Genomic DNA, 27,002 nt, shown 5'->3' with positions numbered 1-27,002 from the left:
AGAGCCAGGTCGGTGCGGCACAGAAACGGGTGGCCGACATAGAGAAGGAGAAGCAGGCCGTGGAGGCCGAATTGGCAACGTGGAAAGCCAAGTATAAAGACGTTGTGAAACAGGGGAAGGGTGCGATTTTGGCGACCGAAGAGGCTCTTAAAGCTCAGGTCAAAATCATTGTTCCCGAGTTTGACACGTCGGCGATTGGTGTTCTCAAAGTCATCAAGGACGGCAAAGTTGTCGACGCCCCCAAAAAATGAATCCCCTGTTTAAAACCTTATGTTTTAGCCGTTTTATTTTGGCTTATGAACAATTTGATTTCTTAGTCGTTTACCCGTATTGGCGTAGTAAACTTGTTCTCATTCATCTGATTGCGTTATCGTTTCTAGTAACCGTTTTTGGTTTATAGTCGTCGTTTATTCGTCTGATCGTGTTATCGTTCCTATTAACCGTTTTTGGTTTATAGTCGTCGTTTATATCAACGGCTCGTGGCCTTTTGCGTAGTCATTTGTTACAACGGTAGTTGACGGGCTCCCGGGGTGATCAGTCCCGGGTTGCGCGTCGTCGTTAGTCATGATGAGATGGCTTATCTGGAAAACAGGGAGACAAGACGAGGGAAAATTTGCACAAGTATATCTTATTCGGTAAACCATATAAAGGACTCGTAGGTCACTATGAGAAGTTCAAATTTCGACAAATTAACTACTTAGCTAGATTGGTCGGCATGTCGGTCCGTCCTCTAGGAGTAGAATCTTCTAAGGTTGTCCGCGTTCCATGTCCTCGGGACTTCCTTGCCATCAAGCCTTTCCAACTTAAAGGCACCTTTTCCCATCACTTTTTTGACTCTGTAGGGGCCTTCCCAGTTTGCCGCTAGCTTGCCTGCTCCTGGGGTCGGTGGGCCGATATCGTTCCGCCTCAGGACGAGATCGTTCGGCTCGAATTCCCTTTTGAGCACTTTGGTGTTGTAGCGCAAAGCCATCCTTTGTTTTAGCGCTGTTTCTGTCAAATGGGCCATTTCCCTGGCTTCATCTATCAGGTCCTTTTCCACGGTTTTCTCTACTCCTTTCAAAAGTAACCGCGGGCTTGGTTCACCAATCTCTACAGGTATTACTGCGTCCACCCCATACGTTAGCCGGAAGGGAGTTTCCTTAGTGGAGGATTGCTCAGTTGTTCGGTAGGACCAGAGAACCGATGCTAGTTCGTCGGCCCAAGCACCCTTTTTATTATCCAACCTCTTCTTCAGCCCTGAAAGGATAATCTTGTTGGCGGATTCCACCTGTCCGTTCGTCTGGGGGTGTTCTACCGAAGAGAACCTTTGTCTTACGCCCTGGCCGCTCAGGAATTCCGTGAACTTTTTGTCAGTAAATTGTGTGCCGTTGTCTGAGATGACGACTTCTGGTATCCCGAATCGTGTTATCACTTGCCTCCACATAAATTTCCTGCAATTGGACGAGGATATGGTAGCTAGCGGTTCGGCCTCTATCCATTTGGTGTAGTAGTCGATCGCGACTATGAGGTACTTGACTTGTCCAGGGCCGACTGGGAAGGGCCCTAAGAGGTCGACTCCCCATTGAGAAAATGGCCGGGAGGTCGTTAGCAAGCTTAGCTCGGAGGCCGGCGCCCTGGCGAAGTTGGCATTCTGTTGGCACTTTACACATTTTTTGACAAACTCCTTGGAGTCCGCCATCATTGACGGCCAATAGTATCCAGCTCGGATTAATTTTCTCGCTAATGCCTTGCCTCCGATGTGGTGCCCACAGCAGCCTTCATGGACTTCCCTGAGGACGTAGTTTGTCTGGTCGGGGTGTAGGCACTTCAGTAGGGGCTGGTTGAGCCCTTTCCTGAACAGTTGTCCTTGGATGACGGCGTATTTGGCTGCTTCCCTTCTCAATTTTGCCGCGTCCTTTTCGTCGTCAGGGAGTTTGCCGTGTTCTAGGAAGTTGGTGATGGGGTCTAGCCATGAAGGGCCTAGGCTTGTCATGTGCAGTGTGACCGCTGGCTCTCTCGTCATACCTTGGATGAGAGACCGATTGCCTTCTCCCGGTTTAGTGCTGGCCAACTTTGATAGGAGGTCTGCCCGTGTGTTCCTTTCTCTAGGTACGTGGTGGATCGTGACCTCTTCAAATTTTTGGCTTAAGTTTTTGACTTTTTCCAAGTACTTTTGCAATAACGAGTCTTTAGCTTGGTAGCTCCCGTTTACTTGGGAGGTGACGACCTGGGAATCGCTGCATATTTCCAGCCTTGTTGCTCCGACTTCCGCTGCTAGGGTTAAACCCCCTATTAGGGCTTCGTATTCTGCTTGGTTGTTCGAAATGGGGAATTCGAACCTGATCGACTGCTCGTATACGACTCCAACCGGACTTTCCAGGATGATCCCCGCGCCTCCCGACGTCTGGTTGGAGGCTCCGTCCACATGGAGCTTCCACTGTGTGCTCGCTTCTTCGGTTGGGTCCCCCGTTACTTCTACTAGAAAATCCGCCATGGCTTGCGCCTTGATGCCTTGCCGAGGCTCGTACCGTATGTCGTATTGGGAAAGCTCAATGGACCAGGTCATCATTCTCCCCGCCAAGTCGGGTTTTTGAAGTACTTGTCTGATTCCCTGGTCCGTTCTTACGACAACCTGGTGACCCTGGAAATACTGCTTCAACCTCCTTGAGGAGGTCAGGAGCGCTAGAGCCAGCTTTTCCAGTTTGCTGTACCTTAATTCTGCCCCTTGCAGGGCTCTGCTTACGAAATAAACTGGTTGTTGAGCCCTCCCTTCTTCTCGCACCAGAACTGCGGCCAAGGCTTCTCCTGTTATGGCGAGGTACAGGTATAAGGGCTCCCCGTCTTTTGGTTTCCCGAGCACAGGTGGTGCCGCCAAGATTTCCTTGAAGTGCTGAAAGGCTTCCTCGCATGCGGGTGTCCACTCGAACACCATCCCTTTCTTCATGAGGTTAAAGAACGGCAGAGCCTTGGTTGCCGATGCTCCGAGGAACCGGGATAGCGAGGTCAGTCGCCCTGCCAACCTTTGGACGTCCTTGATACAACCGGGGCTCTTCATCTGGAGTATCGCCTGGCATTTCTCCGGGTTGGCCTCTACCCCTCTCTGAGTTATCATGAACCCCAGGAACTTTCCAGCTTCCATGGCGAAAGCGCATTTGAGGGGATTCAGCCTCATGCCGTGTTGTCGGAGAGCCGCGAATACTTTTGCCAGATCATCGACCAGGTCATTGGGTCGTGTTGTCTTTGCGAGGATGTCGTCAACATAGACTTCAACCGTTTTGCCTATGAGGTCGTGGAATATCCTGTTCATCAACCTTTGGTACGTTGCCCCTGCGTTTTTTAGGCCGAATGACATCACCTTGTAGCAAAAAGTCCCCCCTGGCGTTATAAACGCCGTCTTGTCTTCGTCCGGTCCGTGCATCGGTATCTGGTTGTAACCGGAGTAGGCGTCCATGAAGCTTAGATAACGGTAGCCCGCCGCGGCGTCGACGAGTGCATCGATATTAGGGAGGGGGAAGCAATCTTTAGGGCACACTTTGTTAAGGTCAGAGTAGTCTACGCACATTCTCCACTTGCCGTTGTGCTTTTTCACTAGAACTACATTCGAAAGCCACGTCGAGTAGTCTACTTCTCGTATAAAACCTGCTTCAAGGAGGCTGGCCGTTTGCCTGGCCACCTCCTCTGCCCTTTCTGTCGACATTTTTCTTCTCCGTTGTGCTACCGGGCGTGCTTCCGATCTGACAGCCAGATGGTGCGATCTTCGGGTCTATGCCTGGCATGTCGGCAGGTGTCCAGGCAAACAGATCCCCATTGGCCCTTATCATTTTGACCAAGGGTTCCTTCAACTCATGTGGGAGGTTCTTGTTGATGAACGTGAATTTCTCCTCCGTGTTGCCGATCACAAATTTTTCCAGGTCCCCTTCCAGTTCCGGTCTGGGTTTGTCGTCTACCCTGGCGTCCAGGTCAACCAGGAACACGCCGGATGCCTCTTTTGATTTCTTCCTTAGGGAGAGGCTGGCGTTGTCGCAGGCAACCGCTGTCTCGAGATCCCCTCTTACGGACCTTATAGATCCATCATCAGCAACGAACTTCATGACCAGTAGCTTCGTGTTGATTATCGCTTCGACGTCGTTTATCGTCTTCCTTCCCAAGATGATATTGTAGGCGGTGGAATCTCGGAGGATCACGAATTCGGCCATTGTCGACCTTCGACCTTGGGTTTGCCCTACTGAGATCGGTAAGGTTATTACTCCATCAGGTCTGATGAAGTGGTCGCCCAATCCGATGACCCCGTGTTGGTGAGTCGTCAGATCGGCGTCCTTTAGCCCCAGTGCGTCAAATACATTGCGGAACATGATGTTTGAATCAGCCCCTGTGTCGACGAGGATGCGCTTGACGAGGCCGGTTCCCACTCTGGCCGTAATGACCATGGGAGGACTTTCAGGGGCATCGTCGAACCATTGGTCTTCCGGGCCGAAGGAAATGGATGGAGGCTTTCGAGAGTTTCGCACCAACGAGGAGGAGATCGCCAAGACCTTTGCGTCTTTCTTGTGCGCCGATCAGGATTTCGGAGCGATGTTTTTGGCTGTCACCACGTTTATCACAGTGAGGCCGTGGTCTCTATCTTCTGGCTCTTGTCGCCGTTTTGTCGGATGGGTTTTGCCTTCTTCATCTTGGTCGCGATATCGTCTCCTCGGTTCTCTGATGAGATGAGAGAACGCTGCTAGTTTGCCTTCCCTTATTGCTTGTTCTAATGCATCCTTCAGGTCAAAACAGTCCTGTGTCTGGTGACCGTAGCCCTTGTGGTAGTCACAATAGAAGTTCTTGTTTCCTCCCGTACGGTCCTTGAGTGGTCGGGGCTTTGGTAGGATTCCCTTCTCGGCTATTTGTTGATAAACTTCCATGATGGGGAGAGTGAGCGGGGTGTAGTTGGCAAATTTTCCGACCCGGGGAAACGACCTGGGTGTCTTGCTTAGCGCTTCTTCCCTGGTTTGCTCCTTCGATCTTTCTCCGTTGCCCTGCTGCCGAAATTGGTTGTAGCCGGACTGCCATTTATTGGCAGCCACGACTCGGCTGACTTCCTCGTCGTTTATGTATTCTTTAGCTACCGTCTGGATCTCGTGCATCGTCCAAACTGGTTTTGTGGTAAGATGTTTTCGAAAGTTTTTGTTGAGGAGGCCGTTCGTCAGGCAAAGGCTGGCCACCGAATCGGTCAAGCCGTCGATTTCCAAGCATTCGTCGTTGAATCGGTCCAGGTATTTCCTAGTCGACTCTCCCTGTCTCTGGGTCACCCCCAGAAGGTTGATTGGGTGCTTTGCCTTTGCTATTCGCGTCGTAAACTGGGCCAGGAACGCACGACTGATGTCCGAGAAGCTGTAGATGGATCCTTGCGGGAGGCCGTTAAACCACCTGATCGCGGGTCCCGCCAGGGTCACCGGAAAAGCTCGGCACCTTACCTCGTCCCCTACCCCCTCTAGGTTCATCCTTGCCTCGAAAGCTGTGAGATGTTCTAGGGGGTCTTGAGTTCCGTCGTACCTCATGTCCGTTGGTTTGTCGAAGTGTTTCGGCAACCGGACTTCGAGGATGGAACGGTGGAATGGGGTGACGCCCATTATCACAGGTTGTCGAGTCCTCCCGGGCCTTCCTTCGCTGTTCTCGCGATCACGTGCCGTGCGGCGCGTCTCTCCGCCACGGGAGTAGATGATGGTGTCGTTTCGTCTTCTTGGGATTGGGGACTCTTCCCGGGTGCTCTCCGCTTCCGTTCGGGATGCGGAGGTGTGTCGCTGGCGGCTCCGGTGGGAGACTCTCTCTTGGTCCTCGAGGGACGGGGTGTAGCTGGGGTCGGTGCTTCGTCCATCGCGCTCTTGGTCGGCTAACTGTCGCTCCAAGTTTTGGACCCTGTGCCGTAACTCCTGCATTATTATGGTGCTGTCGCCGCCCGTTCCCCCGAAGGGTCGTGCCCTCGTGTGCTGTTCAGTGAATGGTCGGGGGGACCTTCGCCGACCTCTCAACGAGGCGACGGAGGCTGCCCCCTCCGCTCCGGCTCCCCGGCCCTGATCGCCAGGGCCCTGCACAACGTCCATTGATAGGAGCGGGGATTCCTCAATCGCGATCGTGTAGGGCTCCGGCGTGCCGTGAAGTCGAGCACTTGGTGTGAGAGGAAAAGAGGGGGGGTGCCACCTGCAAAGACACTCCGACGATCTAGTCAGTCTGTGTACAGGTGGAGGGATATTAGGTGAAAAGGTGACGTACCTCGGGGGAAGAGCCAATCTTCCTTTTATATACATGTCAGTAGCGGGCCCCTCGTGGGGACCGGCCCATATTCCCAAGGACGCTGTCCTGCAGCCGTGTGTGAGCCGCACAGGACACGTGTCCGGGTCGGTTGAAGGGCGCGGAGCCGGGTGGAGTTCGGGCCGGGTCGACCCGTGGGTTCCCTGGGCCAGGCCGTAACAAAATCTAAATTTCATAATAAACTTTATTTAAAAATTTAAAAATAAATAAAAATTACTATCCTAAAAATAAAACAATTAGCAATAAAAATGAGTAGATTAAAATATAGATCTTCAAAAATCAGAAAAAAATATTAAAAAATTATAAGAATTGTAAATAAAAACTCAACTCATAAAAAATTATTAAATTCGTAAAATGAGAAAAAATATTAAAATATAATAAAATGAAAACAAAAAATAATATTATAAAATTTGTAACAAAAAATAAAAAAAAAAATAATTTTCTAATAAATTTTTTGTTAAAAATTTAAATTTTAAATAAATTAAAAAATTAGTATCAAAGACAAATTAACAATTTCAAAGATATAGCAATACTATTTAATAAACATAACACTTTTAATTTATATCACGCATTAAAAATTTAATACATGATAATCTATTTAATAAATTACATCAAACATATTTATTTAAAGACATTTTAAACATCTTTACTTAATTCTTTCTGTCTTGTTTGTTTCATTATTTGTTTTGTGACATTATGGGATGTATTTTACACGGCATGCTTACAAAAATTCAACTATACATGTAGCTATTATTATTATTATTTTGGTCACTGCCACGATCCTTTCTTTATTAACAGTAATATAAAAAGGACATTAGGATCCAAAATCCAAACAGCAATTAAGGCATTAGTACAAAAATTTGGTTCTAAATCCACCTTAAGGACCTAATTTTATTTGGACTGAACCTTAAGGTCCAATTATATCGTTCATTTTGCTAGAAGACATTAAAGAAATCTATTGGAGTTGGACTTGGCCCTTTGTGTGTCTAACAAGAATGTGAAGAACATTGATTTCTTGTCCCAAAAAAAAAAAAAACACTAATTTAGTAGTGCAGTAATAAGAAAAAGTGCATGACCAAAAAATGAAAAAGTAGTAAGAAAAAGTTGCAGATGTTATGTAATATGGATGTCTTGGTTGGTTTAACTTGTTTCACCAAAACATCAAGTGGTAAATAGTAAAAGGCATCACCAAACCATGACTAAATTGTCAACAAAGGCAACCATGAGGAGCCTATAGACCATGAAGTTACTCACACACATGCACAAAATAGACAAGTACAATACACAACCAAAGGGCTTCACTAGCAAAACCAAAAGCTATATGACTTTGTTTCTTTTACATAATATTTATATATTATATTGAGTATATCATTATTACGAGTGTGATATAAAATCTTAATTATAGTGAGATATACATATTAAAGAGAATTAATAGGAAACAATTGTTAATTATTTATATATATAAAATTGTTTCGAAGTATGTTTCATGCTTTGGGTTATTATTAAAGTATTATTATTTATTTAGTTTCAAAAATTCAACAAGGTTTATGAAACAATTATTAAAAAAATATAAATTAAAAAGATATTTATACAATAAAAAAATATAATTATATCTCATTTTATTCCATCAAGACTGATGAGATCGAAAAGTGAATTTGACCCACACAAATTTTTAACACCAAAATTATTTGATGTTCATGGATGTCTCCATGTATAGGGTACTACTATAGCACACTTTAATATATTTTCTGGACCTTTTGTTTTGTGGTTCTCATCAACTCTTTAAGTTGGCTATTAAATAAGAGAAGTTGGGAAAGTCAGTTCTGAGTTTTTATTTTTCTACGTGGATATATATTATACTATCACTCTTGTAAATTTATTATACTTCATTGTTCACAATATTTAATTTGTCACTCAAAAACTATATTAATTAACATAAGTAATCAACCCAAAATATGTTTATCCAGTTTGGGTAATCAATTTAATTAAGCTTCTTTTGATAAAATAATTTAAACAATAAATGACTCTGTTAAAAGTAACTTATAAATAAATTATTTTGTGTTTGAATTTTTAACTCTAAAAGTGCTTATTTTATAGAAATGTGATGAAAAATAGAAGTATTATAAGAGAATTCATTTTTTTTAACTTCTCTTTAAACTCCTAAATAACTTCTTAGAAAGTTACAATTTGGTTTTGAAAATTGCACCAAACATTAATACTACTACTTTTCATAAGTCAAAAGTTAAAAAAAGTTACTTCTAAAGTTTTCCAAACGGGCCCACTTCCTTATGTTACTTGTACTTAACCACTGTAGGAAGGAGAAGTTGTTCCATTTCAGGAGAAAAAATACTCTGATTTTTAGGGTATGATATGACCAATATTAAGTTGTAGTTGATATACCGATGAGCGGATAATTTATACGCTTTTTGGCATTGTTTTTAGGTAGTTTTTAGTATGATTTAGTTAGTTTTTAGTATATAATTATTAGTTTTTATGCAAAAATCACATTTCTGGATTTTACTATGAGTTTTTGTGTTTTTCTATGATTTCAGATATTTTCTGGCTGAAATTGAGGGACCTGAGCAAAAATCTGATTCAGAGGCTGAAAAAGAACTGCAGATGCTGTTGGATTCTGACCTCCCTGCACTCGAAATGAATTTTCTGGAGCTACAGAATCTCAATTGGCGTGCTCTCAAATAATTAAAATTTGTTTTATATTACTTGACAAATAATTAGATTATTATATTTAAAATTTATTAACTAATTATTTTATTAAATATATTATTATATCATATAATTTTTTATCAAAATATTTGTAAAAGTAAAATTTATTTAAAAAATTATATAAAATACATGAAAATATTAACTTTTTATTTAGGTATGTATTTAAAATTATATTATTTATTCTATTTTTTTTAAAAAAATTGAAAAAAATAAAAAAGTTAATATTTTCATGTATTATATATAATTTTTTAAATAAATTATATTTTTAAAATATTTTTATAAAAAATTATATTATATGATAATATTTTTAATAAACTTAATTAGTTAATAAATTTTAAATATAATAATCTAATTATTTGTCAAGTAATATAAAATAAAATTTTAATTATTTTATATTTTTATGTTAGTTATAGTTTAAAATATTATTTTAATATAATTTTTTAATATTATAAAATTTTTTTGCAATAATTAATTTTAATAAATAAAAAATACTCATATATTTTATATTTAATTATTTAAGAATAAAAGATTTTGTTGTCGTTTAAAGTATTGTGTATTAAAATATTGTCATTTAAAGCATTTATTTATGTACTAAGATATTCTATATTTATTAGAGTCCATCAATGCTCTTGTTTTATATTAGTCTTTGATTTTCATCTAATAAAATCTAATGGCCTATATAAGTGTGGCTCATTCAATAAGCACATAATGGTTGAGCTCGTTTTAGACATACCCTTATATCCTTGTCAGGAAATTTAATTACTCTTTTGGTCTTTATATTTTTTTGTTTTATTCAATTGGATTTTTTACACTGCTTTTAATTTTATAATTAAATTCTTTTTAGTGTAATAAATATTAGAATTAATTGAATATTTCTTTATAAGTTTAACGTATTCATAATTAAGAAGCTAACTAAATTTTTTACCGTAGATATTTTAGACAAAATATTCTATTAATTTTAACATTTTGTCTTAAAAATAACCTAATTATAAAATTAAAAGTAATATAAGAACCCAATTAAAAATATAAAAATATATGGACCTAATTTAAAATTTAATATAACTATAAGGCCAATAGAACAGTTAAACCAAACGAAAAAAGATAATGTGTATCTATAAGCATCGTTCAAATTCAAAATCAAAGATCTCCAAAAAAACTACGAGATCTTTTTAAATTAGACGCACTCATGTATATTTACGGGTAATAATTCACTCCCAAAGGTATGAAGCACTAACTCCTCACCTCTTGACGTCTCTAATTTGGACGTTCGAGTTTTATTGCATGTATCACCCCATCTCATCAAGTATCTCAGACATCGCCATTGCAAATTACTTTATTTGCTTGAACATAGTTCATACTTCAACCATGTTTTCAAATTCTATTTTAAATTTATTGTGTTCAATGAATTTATTTTGTTGATATGCCTATTCTTTACTTGTTTAATTTTTAGCTGCCACATCTATTATTATATGAGAAATACTTCAACTGTTATTAAGAAAAACCTATCTAAATATAGTTAAAAAAATATATGAAAAATTAAATTACATTAGAATTTTTTTTTTTTCATATTAAAATCAGAAAATAATACGTAAATATATTATTAATAAAAATGTATTTCATATATTGTATTTATTAATTTACATTAAATGAATATATTAAAAATTAGAGTTTTATGTTAAAAGAATATAAATTTTGATATGTATGGGCTTTTAAAATTAGTTTAGTTATGAAATGTCTATTGATTCACAAGAATATCTCTTTCTCTACATAACAGAGCCTTTGTACACTAAAGATGCAATTGTTTACCTGGACGGAACACTAAGATAAGAATACAGAAACACAAAATCGTTTTTGACAGATTAGATATGAACAAAGACATTATATCTAGAGATAATAATTTGGTGTATTTTATGTCTATCCTGACAGAAAACACACACAAACACTAATAACAGACTCAACTATTTTTTTAATTTTTTTATTATTTTTGTTAATTATTCATAATTATATTTTTATTATTATATTTTTCTTCCTAAATTTTTTAAATGAAAAATCAAAAGTAAATTAGATTTTCATAACTTGTTCTAGTTTATTACTAAACATTATAAAATAATATAATATTTTGTATTTCTATTTTTTATGTCTTGTTTTCAGTGTCTTGTATTGTCCTATTATCAGAAACAAAACAATCTAACAGTTTGTCGCTGTCTAATAGGTTGCGGCATAGACAATACGCGATTTGAACCTCCAACAAAACCTTAATCAAAATATTGAACTAATCGTTACGCCAATCCAAATTGGTTATATAAAGGCCATATTTTTTTTGGACGATATAAAGTAGCCTAAGACCAACAGAAGGAAAAAAGCAAAACTAAAACAAACATAAGAACAGCCGGAAATTTTATGAAAAAATAAAAAAAAATAATTATTCACCAAAATAATTTTTTTATCTTTGTTTTTTGAAATCCTTTTTAATTACTTGGAACAGGTTCATCCACGTATTGGCAAATTTGCAGATTTTGTTTAGGTTCACCCATTGTATTAGTGAACTTCATTAAAATAATCAAGATTGTCCATTGATGCGGCAAATTTGTTCACATTTTTTTATAATTTAGATCGTACTGGTATATTCTTATTTTTTTTATTTAATTCACATAATTTAAAACTATAATTTCTAAAATTTTCAATTTTAAATTTAAGTATATATATTTTAAATTAATGATTTAATTTAATTTAGTGAAAATAAACGTAATCGTGTTGTTATAATAATATGACTATAATAATACGACTATGTTTATTTTATTCAAATCAGATTAAATCATTAATTTAAATTAATTTTTTTATTTAATTCACTTAATTTAAAATTGTAAATTATATCGATTTAAATTTTAAATTTAAATTTTTTTATGATTTACAATTTTGGATTAAGTGAATTAAATGAAAAAAATTTAAAATATACCAATATGATTTAAATTGTATGAAAATATGAGCAAGTTCACTGTATTAATGGGCAAATTCATTAGTTTCAATGAATTTTTAATGAAATTTGTCAATGAAGTGGGCGAACTTCAATAAAATCATGCTTCAACTTCAAAAAATAATTCGAAAAACAAAGATGAAAAGTGAAAACATTTGTTTTGAAAAATATTTTGTTTTTAATTTTTTTTTAAATAATTTGTCCAAATACAACTAATTGGGATAAAGTGCAATTTTTTGAACAACTGATTTTTGGTCAAAAGTGTGGACCAAAGACCCAACCCACATAGACAGAACCAAAAGCTAAACCTAAACCATTCCACCCACATGTCCCAAAAAAAAAACAATTCCACCCACATGATTGAAATTTGAAAGTACTAGGCGAATATTTCACATTTAAAATAACCCCCACAAATTAATACCAGTCCGGCGCTAAATTCATCGTGAATCGCACTACGGAAAATGAGGAAGATGCAACAGCCAGAATAAGTCTCATACGCATCGTGCAGCTGTCAGCGAACTCGCATACATCGACGACAACGGTATGGTGGGTAGACCTCCGTTATGGGAAGTGAAAAGGAAATCTGATAAAAAAAAGGGGGTGAAAACGCTGCGTTCTTCACAGTGATGCCTACGGCGGTAAAATAGTTTCCGGTTGTGGTCTGGCAATGATGGTATCGCCGATGATGGGTGACGGCTAGTTGCCGTTGTGGAGCTTCGGGCCTCTCCTCCCCCTGGATGGAGCAACAACTTCATCACTCCGTTTAAGTTGTTTCTTTGAGTACTGCTAGGGAGCCAATAGCCTAAGCGTAGATGTCATAAAACCACTTATCCCAAAAACTTAAACTGATTTTGGGGTTCATCAAGGATTGAACTCTTGACATTTCGGATCTAGAACTCTAATATCATGTCATGAAATCACTCATCCCAAAAGCGTAACCTGATAGGACAATGTAACACTAATAGTCATATATCTAATACTTCCTAAACCTCCATTGTACACATTGTACGCTTAGGCCATTGGTTCATTATACTTTCTCTTACTTTCCCTGTTTTTTTTCCATACTAAATATAAAGGTTTTCAGAGATTGCAAAAATTAAAAAATACCAAAATTCACACATACTTTCAAAGCTCCATTTACTGGCTCGCAAAAATCATATTTTATGAATCAATCTTATGGCCCATGAACTTCAAACTATAAGATCACCAAAAAAAACAGAGCCCAACACTAATACAGTAATACCCCTAACACCGTTTTAAACTCCTCATGCCAAGTCCAAAAAAAAAAAAGCTCCTCATGCGATTCGGCTTCTGCTATTAGGCACCCTGCACTAAATTCTGTAACTTGTTCAATGAGCTTTGCAAGTTGTTCCCTCAGGACCAACACTGTGACACGTGTCATCCTAGTATTCAATCAAGAAAAATATGTACGCTATAATTGGCCTTATTTTATTTTAGCTTTATATGTATGTATATCCGAATTCCGATAACTAATTTTAGATGAGTCTCACTGTTATTACTCAAGTGTTTGAATATTTTCAAATCGTGTATGATACAGGGAAGGAAAACATACACCATACCAAATATGAGCAAATTAAATATCCAAAATTGAGCCCCGAACATTGTTCCAAAATTTAGCCGTCTATGTATCCTATCCCCGAGAAAGGGAAGAGATGAATACAAACATGAATTAGAAAAAAGAAAAGATTATCAGAAACATTATAACTCTTCATAATTGAAGTAACTAGCTAGCTAGCTAGCAAATCCACAGATCAAGTAGGAGCTCGTTAACTAAAGTAGTGAAGACCTCGGTTTCAAGCTCAATGGCCAAATGTTGCACTTGTTGTCTGTCATAATTTCTCCACTCTAAACATTTTTCCATTTCTCTAATGTACATTTCTCTTCCTTTATTCACTTCCCAACCCAAATATAACTCTTGTGGATTCCCACGAACCCAATCCTCGGCCACCTTGCAAATCTCAAGCTCCTTTGACGATGATAAATAATCATTATTGTTGTTGTTTTCTCCGATGATAATACTTTGTTTGAAGTAATCAAACAACAGGTTCTCTGCTTTAACTATCAAACAGTTGGGTGATGTTTTAACCAATAAGAAGTTGAGAAGGTTTCGCGCACTCTCCTCTACTCTGTTGCCATCTTTTTTGGTATTGTCATCATGCTTAATTGGTCCCGATACTACTGAACAATAATGTTCATGATCATCGTCCAGTTCTGACATTGACATCAATTTCTCCAGGGACACTGGCTTCACTGAAGCCATGCCTTTAAAGTGCCTTCTCTTCTCTTGCATGTGCTTCTGTTCGCTTCCTGTAATCATAAATCATATATGCACTGTAAATTTGTACTCATCCTTATTTCTTATTTTTCATAGAGTCCTCAGTCACATTTTTTATTTTATTTTTATTATTATAGATAGAGTGCGAGTTAAAAGAATGGACTTAAAGGGGAATATAATGTTATACCTTGGTTGTCATCTTCGAAGGGGCAATCTAGTACAGATACAGGACTTGATTGTTCTTTCTCCTCGTTTGCCCAATCCTGTTTCATATGATACACAATGTGTTACTAATAAGAGCTGAAAGAAGAGATATTGGTATCCAAGATTATTTGATAGGGGAGTAGATACATGCTCTAACAATAAAAGTAAGTCTACCTTACTTTATTTAAGATACACTAAATAATTTATGCTTTCACTTATTTATGTAAAGCCAAAAGTTCAATTTGATCAAAAGAATTTCCCTTCATCTTCAAACGAAGTAAGAATATGTAAAGTGAAATGGTGGAAACTCAGGTGCAGTCGATTTCACGTGAAGTTAATACCTAAAAGCTGTTAGATGATTTGTCTGATTTGACTAAATTTTCATCTAACGGCACTTAGATATCAACTTCACGTAAAGTCGACTTCACCTGAATTTTCAGAGTTAAGTCTTGCTTTGATTTTTAATATTAGTGAATTGCATTGATTTAATTCTGATTTTTCAATTGCTACAATTTGATCTCTCAAATTTTAAAAAGTGCACCAATATCATCCCTTTAGAACTCAATGCAATTAGTGAGGCTCAAATCTTGTCATGCTAAACCTATTAAAACTAAGTCATACGCATTTTAGCGTTAAAAAAAACACTAAATGACGTGGTTTAAGGGTTTGAACAATACTAAAACGTTACATATTTTCCTTTTAAACAATACTAATTGTTCAAATATTCAAACGACGTCGTTAAGTGCTTTCTTTAAGATCAAAATACGTATGACGGTATTTTAATATGGCGAGCATACATGACAAGGCTTAAGTCACGTCACTAAAGCTGCGTTTGTTTCTAAAAACAAAAGAATAGGACATGACAAGACACTAATAGACAGAGACACAAAATTTTGTGTTCTTGTATTTTGTTGGGTGATAAACTAGAACAAATTATAAAAATTTAATTTATTTTCATTCAAAAAATTTGAGATGAAAAATATAATAATAAAAAATATAAGTATGAAAAATTAATAAGAATAATAAAAGAAAAAATAAAAAATAAGTTGTGTCCCTTGTTAGTATTTCCGTGTTCTTTCTGTCAGAATGGACATAAAATACACTAATTCAGTGTCTCTGGACACATTGTCTCTGTCCATATCTTTTTTGCCAAACACAATTTTGTATCTCAGTATTCTTGTCTCTGTAAACAAATACAGTCTAATAGTATTGAGTTCTAATGACAAAAATACACAAAAAAAAATTATATTAATGTACTTTTTTAAATTTAAAAATTAAATTATAACTAAAAATTTAGAAACTAAATAAATGTAACTAATCAATCTCAAAAACTAAAGTGCGGGTTCCTACTCAACTTGAAACTGAACGTGTGAAATGCAAATATGATATGATTTCCTGGAGTATTTTAAGTAATAAAAAGATTCCGTTAAAATGTAAAATATGGATAATGTGTTTTATGAGTATACATTGTCAAAATATAATAATAATTTTCTTTTTAAATTTTTGATGCATTGAGTTTTAGAAATATAAAGAATATATTCTTCAATAACTTTTTAACGAAAATAATTTATTAAAAATTTTTATAATACATTTAATTAATATTTTTAGTATACATGTTAATTAGATTTTTATAATATTAATCAACCAAGCACTTGGTCAGCAAAGTCAACTAATGAACAACATTGACAATTATATATATCGATAATAGAGAACGTAAGATCTTTTTTTACAATATTTTAAAAATTTCTTATTTAGTTGAGGAGGAATTTTTTTTCTTCGCTCACATCATTTATCTATTTTTTAATTTAAAAAATTAAAATTATTTCATAAAATAAAAGTTTTTATTCTATGAAATATATAAAAGTACTCATTAATTTCAAACAAATTCATAGAACACTAAGAGATTTCCAATGGAAAAGGTGATGAGGCTCTGCTTATGTCCATAGTTCGATAATTTAATACAAAGTTAAGATGATGCAGGCATCAAGAAAAGAAAAAAGAAAAAAAAAAAAAGAAGATGATGTAGGCATGCAACAACTTCCTAGTTCTTTTAGTCACCAAAAAAAACTTCCTAGTTCTTTTTTCTAATTTGTAATATTTGTTAAAATTAAAAAATATATCATTTATCATTCATTAAGGTATTAAATATAAAAAATTATTATAAAAAAATATTTTCCAAATAAGTAACCATAATGATAATTTTTTTAAATCTTAAAACGTTATGAATTGGCGGCAGGCAAAAGAGATTTGAAAGGCATCCCTTGCCCCATGGATTGGATGAGCAAGAACAAGTAACACTGTGCGGTGCAGTGAGATTCAGCGGCGTGGATGGCGCAAAGTAAGCATCACAATTCACAGCCCTTGGGAGTTGAAAGTTGAAACACACCCAATTAACTGCACTGCCCCCACGTGCATTTAATTTATCATGCATTCTCGGCTCCACCTCTGTTCTCGTATTTTGCCTCTTCCTCCTCACTCCTCATCAATGTCCCCACTTCCTACCCTAGTACTGCTAATTACTATCTATTATTTGTTTGGAATTTTCCCTTATTACTTGTGTATTTGACCTTAAAATAAAGGCACTAGTCATTGGAATTTTCCTTTTTCTTTTCTATTTTTCGGCTTCTTTATTGATTGAAAAAATCTTGCAGCCAGCAGATTTTATGGTTTTTAGGCATCAATTAGCTATTAATAAAATTTTTAATGGGATGAGATTGTATCTAATAGTGTAGAATTATTCAATTTTCTTTTGATGGTTAAGTGCTAGCTAGAATTTAATAAAAGTGTTGGCCTTCTACCACCAATAAAAGTTCATGAGTATTTTTTAATTAGAAAAAATATAGGTCATTAAATTTTAATTAGTTAATGTTAAAAAAATTTTAATTCTAAAAATACTTACTTTTAGATAATTTAAAATTTAAAATTTAAAATTTAGAATTTAAAATTAAATATTTTATAATTTGGATTTTAAAATTTAAAATAAATAAAATAATTTTAAAAAATAAATTAATATTAATTGAAAAAATTAATTTTATAGTATTATTCTATTAATAATAAAATATAAGTAAAAGTATATTATCATATCTATTTTATATTTTGAAAGAATATTATAAATATATAAACATGCAATTAGATTATTGCATAAAGATCCATTTACATTATTAGTTCATTTATTAAAATACTTTCTCTTTTATTCGAGTCATCATAGATAGAAGTGAAAACATTACAAGAAAAAAAAAAGTAACAAATTTCATCAACTACGTTAATAAAAAAAATCAACAAATCAATGAAAAATAAACAGGACTTAGAACAATAATGTAAAATGTCATTAATAATAATAATAATAATAATAATAATAATAATAATAAATAAATAAATAAATAAATAAATAAATAAAACGGAAATTATGTATACTTACCGTTGTTCTCTCCTGGTGTATCTTGCCAGTGGGCGGAAGGGGTTCTTTCGTAGCCTGAGCGACGTCGTTTTCAGCGGAAGAAGAAGAAGCAGCGCTTGAAGACGAAAATGTGAACTCGCTCTCTCCCCAGCTACTGTTACTGCCACAACCTGAAGAAGAAGAAGAAGAAGAAGAAGAAGAAGAAGAAGAAGAAGAAGTAGTGGTGGTGGTAGCTGCGGCATTTGTAGTGGACACGCTATCCTCGTTCAACGACGCCGTTTTATCCGGATCCTGCATAAGCAACTCGCGGAATGAAGTCCTTATCCATCTCTGAGTTCTTCCTCCTTCCTCGTCCTTCGCTGCCGCTTTCCTCCAGAAGCTTCTACTCAGCAGCTTCCTCGAGAAGCTTCTAGAAAAAACGCTTCCAGAACCGTCTTTCCTGGATCTGGTACTCTTGTGTGGCAGTGACTTGATGGCCTTGATTACAACTTCCGAAGCTCTCTGCAGAACCGACAAAGAAGAAGAAGAAGAAGAACGAGGAGGTAAGAGTGTGGTAGTGCTGTTCCTCCTCGACCTCCTCCTCCTCCTGTTGTGGCGTTTGAGATCTTTCTCCGCCACAAGGAATCCAACGGCCGTGCTGCAGCATTGTCTGCGCGGCAACGATTTAAAACCGTTGGATGAGCAGGAGCTCAGGTCGTCCCTCATCAGGTAATCTTTCAGTAACATGGAATTGGGTCTTGCGAGGTGCTTCTTGGTTTTGATCATAGTTTGCATTATTTGAGAATTCTTACTTAAACTAGTTCTCTCTGAAGGCATGCTTATATCTTTTTTCAAGGAAAGGATAATAAGAAGAAGAAGATATGCTTCAAGGTAGTATAAAGTAAGCTAGAGAGACCTATGTAGGTTGTGAATTATACAAATCTGATCTTAAGAAAGTAGGGACCAGGGATGTGGAGAGGGAGGGAAAAAAAAGTGCCAAAGGTGAAAAAAAAAAAAAGAATTTATATGTTAGAGCGAAAACCAGCTAACATCGAAATGTGGTAAAGAAGGAACAGCACAATATTCGTAGGAGCGAGTGTTCAGAAGGTATTTGTTGACGGTAAAAGGGTTTGAATGAAGCATGGAGTTTAATTGGTATTGGCAGGTATCTAAGGGTGACAGAAGAAAGCAAAATTGATTATGAGTGACATATATGCAAAAATGTGGGGGCGTGGGGTTAAAAAAAGACGATACATGTGCCAAGATATCCAAATTTATATGAAGTGACCCTATATGAAATTAATGATATATGGTGCAGAGAGATAGAAAGGCCTTGGCTTTCGGCCTTTAATTTTTTCTGAATAAAGCGAGCCAGTTAAAAGCTTCGCATATAGTGGTACATATACATACCAGTAGTGATGAATACTAATGATGAATAATGACACTGTGACAGTCACAGTATACGTACTACACTATGGTCTGGCTCAGCTTACCTAACAGGAACAACTTAAGCTAACTAGCCAAACCACACACATTGACACGAAATTATTGAAGAGTATTACTCGTGTTATATATATACACACTATGTACGGTGCGACATGAAAAACATTTAGGACTTGTTTGGGTGAGCTTTTAAGAAAAGATCTTTTTTCGACTTATCTTTTTTTAAAAGATCTTATAGAGAAGTAAAAGTAATTTTATGTTTGGATATATCATGTAAAAAGGTCTTTTTATCTATCAATTATATTTGAGTATAACAATATAAAAGTACTTTTTTGTTTATTTATTACATGAAAAATATCTTTTTTTAAGGAAAAAAGATCTTTTAAAAAAAGATGTAAATTACAGCTTCTCAAAAAAGATCTTTTTTGATTTTACTAGTGCTTTTACTTTTACTACTAGAAATTTGCCAAACACATTAAAAAATAAAAAAGATCTTTTTTCATTGAAAAAAGATCTTTTTTTAACAAAATAATGGCGCCCAAACATGCACTTAATATTTTATTTATATCTGAGATATTTTTAATAAAAATATATTTTTTAATATATTTAATTTTAAATTAAATTTATTTTATTTTTTTATGTGAATACTAAATAATAATACATAACAAAAAAATTTCACAAAATAATTAACATAACAAAAAAATTTCACAAAATAATTAAATTCATTAAAGAGAAAAGCATAATATGTAATAAATCAATGTCTTAATTTTTATGAAAAAATATACGTACACATTTTTTTGTCTCTAACATTAATTGTTGTACATTTATAGATTGTATCTTTATTTCTGTATCAAATAAAATTAAAATATTATTTATATAAAAATTTTATTCAACTACAAAAAATATGAAAAACACAATTAACAACAAAAAAATATAAACTGATTAAATAATACTTAATCATCTGAATTTATCAAAGACTTCTCTATACGCAATATTAATCATACAATTCTCAAAAACTCTCTCATAATATAAAAGTTTATAATCACATAATAATACATTAAGAAGACATATACATTGTGTAGAATTAATCTACTCTAAATTAAAAATAAAAATATTCAATTAAGTTAATTATCTATTTTAGAATAAATCATTATAATTATGTGCATTTAATTTCTAAAATTAAAAATATATGATTTCTTTTTAATTAACAGTTTTTTTATTTATGTATATGTATATATTAATTATTCAATTAATAGTTTTCTTGTTATGAGGATATAATTATTTTGTTTAAATAATTTTAAATATTTTTTTATTTACATATACGTATATATTAATTGTATGTAAGTATATTTAAGTCATATAAATTAATTATTTTTTATTATGATTATTTTCTTTTGAGTCCACAATTATTTTATGGTTTTTTTATTCTATCAATATCATATACATGTAATAATCTTTATAAATTATGATAATTTTTTATTTATATATACATATATATTAATTGTGTAATTAATAATTTTTTTTATTCTTAAAACATATTTATTTTATTTAAATAATTTTAAATATTTTATTATTTATGTATGCGTATCATATTAATTGTTGATAAATATATTTAAGTTATATATATATATATTAATTATTTCTTGACTATAATTATTTTTTATAATTAATATTTTTTTTATTTTCAAGATATATTTATTTCTTGATTACGATTATATATATATATAAAGTTCTTTTTGAGCCTACAATCATTTAAGAATTTTTTTTATTCCTTATTATTAATATTGTATGTATAATATTAATCATGGTAATCTTTATAAATCATTACCAAAGACATAAGTTTGTATGAAAAGTAGTGGTAAATAGAAATATAGAATTATAGATAATTGTGCATATATTTAATAGTAATAATGATAAAATTGATTTCTTTAAGATAGAAAAATAAATTTTTAATTAATGGTAAATTAATTTGATATATATTAATTATAGTATAAATTTTAGCTATTAACAAAATTTTTTTATACCAATGATTATATATATATATATATATATATATATATATATATATATATATATATGTGTGTGTGTGTGTACGTGTGCCTGCGTGCATGCATGTATATGTAAACAACTAAATTTTATCCTAATATATTATTGATGGTAGGTTACGATTATACATATACTTAATTATACGTTAATATATATTAATAAAATTTTAATACAATAATCCTGTTAATTATACACTAATAAAATTTTAACTCAACTAAATATATTATTGGACATCTAATATTTTTAATAAATGTTTTTGTTGAGTTTGGCCGGTGTATAGCTCGTCTTTCGATGAATGTCTTTAAATTTCTCGTCAGGATGAGTTATATGTCGGTAAGAAAAAAACAAGGGGTGGATATCTGCAAAAAACACTCCAACCCTCAAGTCAGTAAGTGTTTAAGAAGTACAAGAATAATTCTATAAATATAGAATGTAAAACATGAAATAAAAGTTATCATGTGTTATGTTGTTTTAAATTATAATAATTCTATGAATATAAAATGTATATAGAATATATCTAGCATATCTCTAGAATGTATGGTGTATATAGAAATTGGTACCTTTTATAGGTATAGAGTTGATGAATAAAGTTGATGGTATGACCGTTGATCATTAAGTAAGAATAATGGTCATTAAGTCGGTAATGAGAGTGTCGGTTACACAATGAATGATAATTAAGGTCGAGTTATAACTCATAATGTACAATAAAGATCGAGTTATAAGGTGACGGATCAATAAATATTATTGTTAATAAAATTTTAACGCCACTATTAATTATTTTATCATTTGTTTACAATAATTTCACATAATTGATTAAAATAATTGTCATCAAAGATATTATTTATTATTAGTAAATTTTTTAACTTAACTATTTTAGTTTTTCCTAGTTATACTAAGAGCAACTAAGAATTAAAAATAAATTTAAAAACTAAATAAATTTCATATAATAAAATTTAAAAATAATATATCTAAAAATAATAGTCATAATATATAAATTGAAAAAATAATTTAAATATTTTAAAATTAATTTAATCAAATACTAATATTAGAACTAAATTACTTAAATAATATTTAAGCTATTTTAGTCTTTAGACACATATAAATTAGAGTCATTCTATTAACGACACCCAACTGAAACAATGTCATCAGCTCGAACATTTAGAATCTGTAAAAATGCAGACCATTCTCTTGTTAAATAAGTTTCATCATTCGCTATCCATATAATGCAACAAGGTATAGAATAATCATATCGAGAAACTAAATTGACTTTTATTCACAATAACATTGCATTAATGCAGCAAAAGGCTGGTAGTTTCTAAAAAAATCAAAATATCTTATAAAATTATTTTTATTACGAAAAATTTAAAAGAAAAAAATTTAAATACAGTACCAATATTTGAAATTGCATCTCCAAACTTGACATGATTCTAGCAAAATTGAACCTAAATAGAGAAAATTAAATCTCATAATACGCTCCACTTCAAAGATTTTTGGGTAGACGTAGAAAGTATGGAGGGGATAAAATTTGAACTTGACCTATTAGGCTCCTTGGAAGCAGTTGCTCGTTAGACAAAAAGAATAAGTTTGAGTAAGAATAATTGTTAAATTATCAAAAGAATAATAGATTGGCTACATAAAAAAAAAATCATAAAACAATTATAATTGGTACCTTAAAAGAATCAACTTCGATGAAAAACGAAGAATACATTCTTATTTTATGAAGTAGTCAAAGAAGAATAACAAATTAAAAAACTTAAACAAAACACTTTGACTCTCAAACTTAGACTCATGCACCACAAAAAATACTATATATAATTTTTAGTAGCACGAAATTAATTATACAAACTAATTTTCAATTTGTCATTAATTAATACACATGTGCATTATAGAGTATTTTAACAAATATATTTATATTAGTATTATATTTATGGCAATTAGAATTATAAATTTATATTTATTAATTTTTTATTATTGATATCAACATCAATTTATTATCGATTATGTTTGATTAAAAATTATATTATAATAATTAATAATTAGAATGGTTAATAATTAATATAATTAGAATGATTAGAAATACTAATAATTGATAAGAAGTTTAATTATGTATTAAATATTAATTTTCATATATAATTATAAAAATACTTTCTTAAAATAAACTGAGAAGAGCAAAATATGCACACTGGTACCATAACGTGTCACGTTTGCATTTTTGGCACTAAAATGCTACCTGTAGAATATTTTTGTTTGTTAGATAATTCTAAATATATTTTTTAAGTCACACATATTATTTTTTTATTATGATTATTTTATTTTGAGTTTATAATCATTCAATAATTGTTTTATTCTTTATTGTTTAAGTTATCGTACGTGTAACCTTCATCAATTACGATAATTTATATATATTATTGAGGTAATGCCCAAAATGGTCCCTAAAATTTTTAACTCACTTTAGATTAGTTCTTCACTTTTTAAAATGATCAAATAAGTCTCTTACTCTCAGAATCATAAATTTTCGTTAGTCCAAAAGTTACTAGACATTTTAACGGTGCTGAGGTATACAGTTAAGTGCCAAGTTGGCAGTTAACTGCACACTGATATGGACAAACAATGAATTCAACTCAAATTGGTGTTTCAAATTTGATTAAAATGTCCAAATTAATCCAATTTTCACTTATAAAACCCTAACTCCCAAATGTTCGTCTTTGTTCTTCGTCTTCACTTCCCTCATTCTTATTGATGTTGTTGATCTTGGCACTAATCTAAAGAATATTCAATCTCCGGTAACTTTTTGTTTTTTTTTTTGTTATTGCTTTCTGATCCAACCAAACAACGCCTTTAGTTTCTTTTGGTCTCCATCATACCTTGATGTATTCTTTTCTTTGTTTTCACAAGTTCGATGATGCGATAATCCCAAAAATAATGTGCTTCAATTCTGTTTTGATTGTTTGTGCCGTTTGTTCCGAGGTTAACCGAACCACCACGGGGTAGTTATTTTCCACTTCTTCTTCTGACGACGTAATCGCTTCTTCTTCATCTTCGTTTTTTTGTCATTGAAAGCTTTGTGTTGTTGTTTCTTTTTATTCTCATTGGAAGCTTCTTCTTCAGTTGATGTGGTTATGGATGTGTTGTTGTCAGTACTAATTTGGAGGATTTGTTATGTTGCGGTGTTGTCGAGTCTGGTGGTAGTGGTGATGGGGGACAATCTTGTTGGTCATTGTTGTTGAAGAGGAGAAGGTTGGAAGAATATGGAATGTAGAGTAAGATGGTGGTTAGGATCAACCAAAGGGTGATGCTACTTTTGGATCCATTATTGCGTTGATTGGAATATGAGTATTTTGTTGTTTATGATTCTGATGTGTAAAGTTTGTTATGGCTAGAACAACAACAACAACGAGGAGGAGATGAGTGGAGATGAAGAATAAAGATGAACATGAAGAACAAAGATGAACATTTGGGGGTTAGGATTTTATAAGTGAAAATTGGATCAATTTGGACATTTTAATCAAATTTGGAACACCAATTTGAGTTGAATTCATTATCTGTCCACATCAGCGTGCAGTTAACTGCCAACTTGGCACTTAACTGTACACCTCAGCGCCGTTAAAACGTCTAGTAACTTTTGGACTAACGAAAATTCACGATTCTGAGAGTAAGGGACTTATTTGGTCATTTTAAAAAGTGAGGGACTAATCTAAAACGAATTGAGAATTTCAGGGACCATTTTAGACATTACCTATATATATATATATATATATATAATATTTAAAATTATTTAACAAAATAAATATATACTAAAATTAAGTATATATATATATATAATATTTAAATATATTTAAATATATTAATGGTATATAAATATATTTAAGTTATATATATTAATTATTTTTTATTATAATTATTTATCTTTATATATATAACTATTTTTGAGTTTACAATTATTTAATAATTATTTATTATTTATTATTAATATTATTGTACTTGTAATCTTTATAAATTATAGTAATTTTTAATCACGATACTTTAACATTATATTAAACTCAAGATTAAAACATAATTTAATAGATATGATAATCATTAAGAAAAATATAAATTTAACACAGTCTCACACACACACACACATAATATATATATATATATATAGCTTAGAATTGATCTACTCTAAATTAAAAATAGAAATATACAATTCATACTAAATTAATTTGATTATCTATTTTAAAATAAATTATTATAATTATGCACATTTGATTCTCAAAATTGAAACCCTATGATTTCTTTTGGATTTAATAGTGTTCTTATTTATCTTATCCAAATATATTAATTTTTCATTTAGTAGTTATCTAATTTTTAGTATATATTTATTTGTTTAAATAATATTTTTATTTATGCTACTTCTACTTGAATATATTTATTTGTTTAGTTATTATAGCCGTAATTTCTTGATATTAGTTAATGGTTATCTTATTCATAATTGTAGATTTTAAATTAGTATATTATTTAATTAATAGATTCCTTACAATAATTTTACATATTTGATAGAAATAATTGTCATGTTAAAGGTATTATTAATATTAGTAAATTTGTTAATTTAACTATTTTATTTTAAACTTAGTTATATGGATTGCAAATAAAAATAAAAAACAAATTTAAAAATTAAAAAAAGACATTTCATATCAAAAATTTAAAAATAACATATTTAAAAAATAACAGTCGTAATATATAATTTAACGTAGTAATTTAGATTTTTCTAAAACTAATTTAATTAAATACTATATTAGAATTAAATTATTTAAATAATATTTAAACTATTCTAATTCTTAAACATATATAGATTGTCGTAACGACAACCAATTGAAACAATGTCATTAACTCGAAATGTCATTAATTCGAACGTTTAGAATCAGTGCAAATTCAAACCATCCTCTTGTTAAATAAGTTTCATAATCCGCTATCTATATAATGCAACAAGATATAGAATAGCCACACCGAGAAACTAAATTGACCTTTATTCCCATTAATTACATTGCATTGATGCACCAGAAGGCCAATGGTTTCTAAAAATAATCATAATATGTTATAAAATTATTTTTATTACAAAAAGTTTAAAAGAAGAAAATTTAAATACAGTACTAATATTTAAAATTGCATCTCCAAACTTGACACCAATTTAGCAAAACTGAACCTAAATTGAGAATATTCAATCTCATTATATGTTCCACTTTAAAGATTTTTGGGCATACATAGAAAATATAGAGGAGATAGAATATGAACTTGGCCTATAAAGTTCATTGTGTTGAGGCAGGTAAAGAAGCCCAAGGTCATAGGATGATCACGAAAGTCCAAGACATTGTTAAAAACTAATAACTAGTTGTGTATTGTGTGTATAGTTCTTATGGAAAGACTTTTACCATTCTTATGCACAAGTATTGTAATGTACCTACCACACTAAGATACAACTTAGCATCATCAAAACATTCAGACCCACTGGACAGCAATTGTAATGATGAAATCATAGTTGTAGGCATTTTGCTTGCTTCGCCCATTCCTAGTTTAGAAAGTAGGTCACTAATATATTTTGTTTGGGATAAATGAAGCTGCCCTTAAACTGTCTTTTGAACTTCAATTCCCAAAAAATAACTTAGCTCGCCTAAATCTTTTAAGAAAAATACTTT

At 32.6% G+C, this 27,002-nt stretch overlaps 2 protein-coding genes across 2 annotated transcripts; both read right to left on the bottom strand.

Moving 5' to 3' along the window:
- Window positions 1-730: 730 nt before the first annotated feature.
- Window positions 731-3,541, bottom strand: LOC130980347 (uncharacterized). Its single transcript, XM_057904041.1, has 2 exons — window positions 1,512-3,541; window positions 731-1,430 (listed from the first exon to the last, which is right to left on the bottom strand). The coding sequence occupies exons 1-2, from the start codon at window positions 3,539-3,541 to the stop codon at window positions 731-733; spliced, it is 2,730 nt and encodes a 909-aa protein (XP_057760024.1).
- A 10,068-nt stretch (window positions 3,542-13,609) lies between these two features.
- On the bottom strand, window positions 13,610-18,678 carry LOC130980339 (uncharacterized). Its single transcript, XM_057904034.1, has 3 exons — window positions 17,884-18,678; window positions 14,449-14,524; window positions 13,610-14,293 (listed from the first exon to the last, which is right to left on the bottom strand). Exons 1-3 carry the CDS (start codon window positions 18,676-18,678, stop codon window positions 13,722-13,724), a joined length of 1,443 nt encoding a protein of 480 aa, XP_057760017.1. The 3' UTR covers window positions 13,610-13,721.
- Between the last annotated feature and the right edge of the window lie 8,324 nt (window positions 18,679-27,002).

The sequence above is a fragment of the Arachis stenosperma genome, chromosome 1 (assembly GCF_014773155.1).
Source record: "Arachis stenosperma cultivar V10309 chromosome 1, arast.V10309.gnm1.PFL2, whole genome shotgun sequence".
Taxonomy (NCBI): Eukaryota; Viridiplantae; Streptophyta; class Magnoliopsida; order Fabales; family Fabaceae; genus Arachis; species Arachis stenosperma.
Note: the sequence above shows the minus strand (reverse complement) of the source record. Positions and strands in the feature narration are given on the sequence as shown.